Source organism: Coffea arabica, chromosome 11e (assembly GCF_036785885.1).
Source record: "Coffea arabica cultivar ET-39 chromosome 11e, Coffea Arabica ET-39 HiFi, whole genome shotgun sequence".
In the NCBI taxonomy this organism is placed as follows: Eukaryota; Viridiplantae; Streptophyta; class Magnoliopsida; order Gentianales; family Rubiaceae; genus Coffea; species Coffea arabica.
The window spans coordinates 14,367,610-14,374,138 of NC_092331.1; the positions used below are offsets into that span (position 1 = coordinate 14,367,610).

At 35.7% G+C, this 6,529-nt stretch overlaps 1 protein-coding gene across 1 annotated transcript; it reads left to right on the plus strand.

The window, feature by feature from the left end:
* The first annotated feature begins 157 nt into the window (after positions 1-157).
* LOC140021147 (uncharacterized) lies at positions 158-1,558 on the plus strand. Its single transcript, XM_072071918.1, has 3 exons — positions 158-1,193; positions 1,245-1,373; positions 1,524-1,558. The coding sequence occupies exons 1-3, from the start codon at positions 158-160 to the stop codon at positions 1,556-1,558; spliced, it is 1,200 nt and encodes a 399-aa protein (XP_071928019.1).
* Positions 1,559-6,529: the final 4,971 nt, after the last annotated feature.

Sequence of the window (6,529 nt, forward strand, 5' to 3'; positions counted from 1 at the left end):
ATGGTATCAGAGCTTTTGCTCTTGGGACCTCTTCTTGTCAGCCTTCATTGCTGAGTGCTTTCTTCTTTTCAAGTCTTTATTGCCAAGTGCAATTTCCAGTCTTCATTACTGATTTTTTTGTTAGGTTTTCTTTACCATTTTTTTTGAAACCCCCAACATGTCTGAAACTAAAACATCAGAAATTAACTCCAATACCAAATCAGAAGAGACCTCAAATATTTCACAAATAGGGGATTTGCAGAGTATTCAGGCAGCTTACAAGCTCAACGGAAAAAACTATTTGAAGTGGTCACAATTTGTTCAAACATTTCTCAAAGGAAAAGACAAAATCAGCCACTTGCTTGGAACTAGACCGAAAAAGGGAGATCATAAATTCGCTGCCTGGGATGAAGAGGGTTCTATGGTCATGTCATGGCTGTGGAACTCCATGTTATCTAAAATAAGCGATATTTGCATGTTCTTACCAACAGCTAAAGATATATGGACTACTATTCGACGGACCTATTCAAAGGCAGGAGATGATGCCCTAATCTATCAGATCAAAACAAAGATCTCAGCCACTAAACAAGGCAACCTTTCTGTTGCTCAATATGCCAATCTTCTGCAAAATCTATGGCAGGAACTGGACCAATATTGGTGCGTTCAGATGTTGTGTAGTGAATATGCAGCTACCTTGAAAAATTTTATCGAAAAGAATAGAGTTTATGACTTTCTTGCAGGTCTAAATATAGAATTTGATCAGGTCAGAGTCCAGATATTAGGGAAGAAAGAATTATCATCTCTGAATGAGACAATATCATTAATCCGAACTGAAGAGAATAGGCGAGAAGTCATGTTGGAGTCTAAAATATTAGAAGGCTCGGCAATGATTTCTACAAAGTCAAACAATATGGAAGCAAAGATAGGTAATGGATGTACAGAGTCAAAGAAAGACACAATTTTGTACACATACTGCAAAAAACCATGCCATACGCGAGATGATTGCTTCAAACTCCATGGGAAGGAACAAGTCCTTAGTCGTAAAGAAGGAGGAAAAGGAGGAAAAGCCCACTTAACTGATGGAGAAGATCAAATCCAAGAAAAATTCAACCAGGCTGGTATAGGGGAATTCAAGAAAGAAGAAATTGAAAAGTTAAGAAACCTTCTAAATTCCCTTGAAAAGTCCTCTAGTATATGTTCATTAGCTCAATCAGGTACGTACCTTAACTCTTATGCTTTAAGTGCCTCAAACGTGTCTTCTCTAGGCTCTTGGGTCATCGACTCAGGAGTTACTGATCATATGACTCACAACCCAATCAGATTTAGAACATACAACCCATGTCCTGGTAATAGAAAAATTACTGTTGTGGATGCATCACCTATAACTGTTGCAGGTCAGGGGGACAGTAAATCTATCAAATTCTTTGTTCCTAAATAATGTGTTGCATGTCCCAAAATTGTCCTCCAATCTCATATCCATCCATCAAATTACCAAAGATCTAAACTATCAAGTAACTTTCTATTCTACTCATTGTGTTTTTCAGGATTTGGTTACGGGGAGGACGATTGGACTTGTTAAGGTGAATGATGGGCTTTATTACCTTGAGGAACTGAGTGGCTATAAGAAGAACAATAATCAATTATCCCCCACCTGCTCCTCAAATAATAAATTTGAAATTTGGTTTCATCATTTCCGTTTTGGTCATCCATATTTTATTTTACTTAAAAGCATGTTTCCTTCACTTTTTAAGAATGAAGATGTTAGTAGTTTTCATTGTGATACATGTGAAATTACTAAACATGTGAGAACCCGAAAATTTTTATATTTTCTAGACATTATTTTATTTTCTTGTCTACAATTTTATACTTTTCTTCAATATATTAACTTTATATGCATTTTTATAAGTGAATATAGTTTTTCAAATCATTTTCCTGATATGAGTCGGTTCATGTTAAGTTTGAAGTGTATTATAGACGTGGGACCCGCTAGTGCAGTAAGTGCGATAAAATTTTGGTGATTAGGTGATTTTTGTGTAAAGGGATATTATTTTACAAGGTGTTAGGAGATAATTAGAGGTAAGTTAGATAGATGAACCATTGGTAGACCAAAAGATGAGATTAAACTTAAGAAAGGCCAAGTGTCATGATGCCATTGGATGTTGGACTTTTGACGAAAACCTTCTTACTTTACTAAAACCAAAATTTCTCTCATTTTTCTTCATGCTTGGCCGGCCATTTGAGAGAAAAACCAAGAGAGGAAAACTTCATTTCCAACTTCCAAAATTGCTTGAATCTTGAGTTTTGGCCAACAACTTTGAAAACTACTCCATACAAGCATCCACTAAGGTAGAGGAGAGGTGTTGATGGAGTTAATTTGAGAGGAAGAAACCTAAGCTACCATTTTTCTTGAGGTTAGAAGGTAAATTTGCTAAGAAATCCCTCTATACATCTAAAACTAGGATATTTGTGATTTAGGATTACAATATTTGTGATTTTATGAGAAATATTGTGGTTTGAGGTGATGATATAGAAATTTCCAGTTTTTGTGATGAAATTTCTGCTCACATGTAATGATTGAGGGTTGGCCATGTTTTGCTAGTTTGCTATATGAAAGATTGAAGGATTATGGAGTAGATTAACTTGCCTAAAGAAATTTCCAATTTATGTACTTAAATTTCAGATTTAGGGTTTCGAATTTGGCCTTGAAGATGGTTGATGTTGGAGCTATTAATTGGCTTTATATTAAGGGTGTTATGGCCCTAAAAGAGTGTGTTTAATGACTTGTAATTTGTATATGCAATTGAGATGAAATTGGTGGTTGTTTGTAGGAGGGAAAAATAGAGATTTTAAAGGGAGGTGCTGTTGAAATTTTTTCGCATGAACCCTTGAACAGTCTTGAAAAATCTACTATATCTTGATGTAGAAAAGGCGGAATCGAGTTCTGTTTGTTGTGTTTGAAACTAGATTTAGATTAGTTTCTACCGTCCAAATTTCATGATTTTTCTCAATTCCTATGAATATCTGTGATTTTTCAAAGTTAACTGAAATTGCATACCTGTTCTGTCTTTGCTGGATGAAGTGACAACTTGAGGCTCGAATATGACTGACTTGTGTTCTGAATGTTACCATAGTGTCTTCTGGAAAGTTGTAAATCTTTGAATCTATTTTTCAATGGTATAAATTTTATCAATTTTGGACTTAAGAACCTTGAGATATGATTTTTCAAATAGTGTTGTGCAAAACTGAAAATTTCTGTTTTCCTAGAATTGGTCTTACTTTCATTTTTCACTTCAAATTTGGATTGTAGGTAGGGTTTTGGGGAGAGGTGAAAGGCTTTGAGGTCGTTATGTCCCTAGGACCAACTATTATCTTTTCACTCAAAAATCACATTTTATCTCTTTGCATTTGTAGTTCATTTGAATAGGCATATGAGTTGTAGTCGAGTCTCACTTGTACATTCCGTTTACTAGATTTGGATGTGGAAATCTCAATTGTTTTACCTTGGTTATTTTTAGGGTTTCACGGTGATCAAAACCCTACTTTGGGTGAAAACTTGTGAAGTTATCTTTGCTTGAACTGGTGAGTGTACCGCTCCCCTGAATTGTTGTTTAATTGGGTCATCTGTACTTGAAATCTGTGACATGAATGACTATGAACTCTGTTTATTCTAAATGAGACGAGAGTGTACTTTATCACACTCGTTCTCTGGCCTATGTGACTGTTTATTGTATAAATTGGAATCTGTTACTTGTACCTGTTATGAGCTTAAATCAGTTACCTGCGCCTGTTATAATGTCGTTTGGAAATGTATCCAATGACCTTCCTGTTAAACCTGAGCTCAAACTCATGGGGAGTTAATTGAATCGAGCCAGCAAGGCCTTGGTCGAGAAAATTGACAATCCATGGGTGCCTGTTCCTGGGAAATCTATGGGTATTGGGGACTGAATTTCCGGTATACTCGAATATTACTATTCCTATTCCTGTTGAGGTGTTCGGACTCAATAAGGGGTATGTTTGGTGGACAAAATTTGGTGTTAAGTGGTGCTCTACTGAACTAGTTACTTTACTTGAAAGTAAAAGGAATGTCAACTACTACTTAATCAAGATATGGTACTGCAACGGGAATTTGGCTCCTGAGAGCCACCTATATCCTTCCTATTTGAATCATTGTGCTTAACTGCTTTACTTTATATCTGGTATGTGTATCTGACTGATTAAACGTGAAATGCCATGATTCTTGACTACTAGTATTTTGGTACCTCATTGAGCGTAAACTCACCCCCTTCCCGTTATCTTTGTTTTCCTTACAGGGGCAAACTATGAAATCATGATTTTTGGAAGAAAGGGTCGAGTTAGTGTAAATATTCTTTTGTTAAGCTCCTTTGTAATAGAAAAACCCTAATTGTATTCTGATCTAGTATCACATTTTGACTTATAAAGTTCCAACGTGTGTTTAAAAGTATTTATTCATGTCTCTCTCGTGTATTTGTTGGTGAATGTACGTTCGATGGGTTTATATGAACTTTACGTGTATCCGTTGGGGATTCGAACGAGTGTGAAATTTGATTGAGAAAAGAAAAATTTTGGCAAGAAACTGTTCACCGAATCCGGCGGTATATCCAGCCAGTTCTTGGCCGGATACTTGGCCGGATTGACAGGGGAAGTTGAAAAAAAATTTGGTTTCGCTACTGCCTTGAATCCGGCTGGATATCCGGCTAACTTCTGGCCGGATTGTAACGTGGACCACTTTTCGTTTCGTTTTCGGTTCCATCTTCCTTTTCATTGAAGTGTTTAATCGATGTCCCATTTCACCATATGATTTGGTAAGTTATATTTTGGCCTGGTGGTCTCCGATTGTTTATTTTCTTTTGGTTTTATCGAGCGTTATGCAGGATTTGTGTGATTTGTTTCCGTAGTCCCGACAAGAGTTGGACAGACAATCCGCCGAACCCTTTGATTCGCCTTAGAGGAAGGTGAGGCTGTCACAAAACATCATAGACTATAATTTCCATTGAGTAATACAAAATCTACTAGATCTTTCTCTTGATACATATTGATATTTGGGGGTCTTGTAAAGTTTATAGTATTTTTAAAGCAAAATGATTTGTCATATTCATTGATGATTGTACTAGAACTACTTGGTTATTTCTTATGAAAGAAAAATCAGAAGTAAGTAGTATTTTTCCAATGTTTCATAAAATGATTTGTGCACAATTTGGAAGTTTGATTAAAAAAGTAAGATCTGACAATACAAGAGACGATTTTAATCAAATTTTCTCATCTTTTTTCCAAAAGGAGGGTATAATACATGAGTCATCTTGTGTAGACACACCCCAACAAAATGAAATTGCTAAATGAAAAAATAGACATTTACTCAATATGACTCGAGCAATTTTGTTTCAACATAAAGTTCCAAAAACCTTTTGGGGGTGCCTGTTTTAACTGCTGCACATTTGATAAATAGAGTACCTTCCAAAGTGTTAAATAATCAGAGTCTCATTGCTGCTCTTTCTATTTTTTACCCTGATTTTAATGTCTTTTGCACATTGTCATCAAAAGTGTTTGATTGTGTTGCTTTTGTACATGTTCATGCATACCAAAGAGGGAAACTTGATCCAAGAGCTTTAAAATATATTTTTGTGGAATACTCAAATACAAAGAAAGGATACAAGTGTTATCATCTACCTTCAAAAATATTTTCACCTCCATGGATGCCACATTTGTTGAAAATGAACCTTACTCTCAAAGTAACAATCCTCATCTCCGTGGAGAGAGTTCTTGGGAAGATAAGGAATTTCTTCTTGATTTTCAAAGTCCTACACTAAACTTGAAGTCTTTCAAACTTGACCATACACCAAATTTCAAAGGAGAACATGCTAGCAGTGAACCTGAATCTGAATTTGAAGTTGAACATGCCAGTAAAGAAATTGAACCTGATCTTGGAGCTGAGAGAAAAACTGGTTTAAATCTAATTACACCACTCAAGATCTACTCAATGAAGAAAGTTCATATTTCTGAACCTGTGCAAATCCAAGAATTTGAACCTCAATCAAGTACTGAAAATTCTGTTCCTTTGTATGTTCAATCTGACTCTGCCCCTTGTGAATTTAATGATTTAGACCTGCCTATTGCTATTCGAAAAGGAATACGAGAAAGTACAAAGCATCCAATCTCAAATTTCGTGTCTTTCCATAGACTCTCTCCACAACATAAAATTTTTCTTACCACCATCAACTCCATTTCAATCCCACAAACACTACAAGAGACACTTAGAAATAAGAACTGATTACAAGCTATGAAAGAGGAGATGAATGCCCTAGAGAGAAATAAGACTTGGGAAATTATAAACCCGCCTAAAGGAAAGAAAACATTGGGGTGTAAATGGGTGTTTACTTTGAAATATAGAGCTGATAGTTCACTAGAAAGGCATAAAGCTCGGTTGGTCGCAAAAGAATATACACAGACATATGGGATAGATTACCAAGAGACCTTTGTATCTGTTGCAAAAATGAATACTGTGCATGTTTTTTTGTCTTTAGCCGTTAACTTT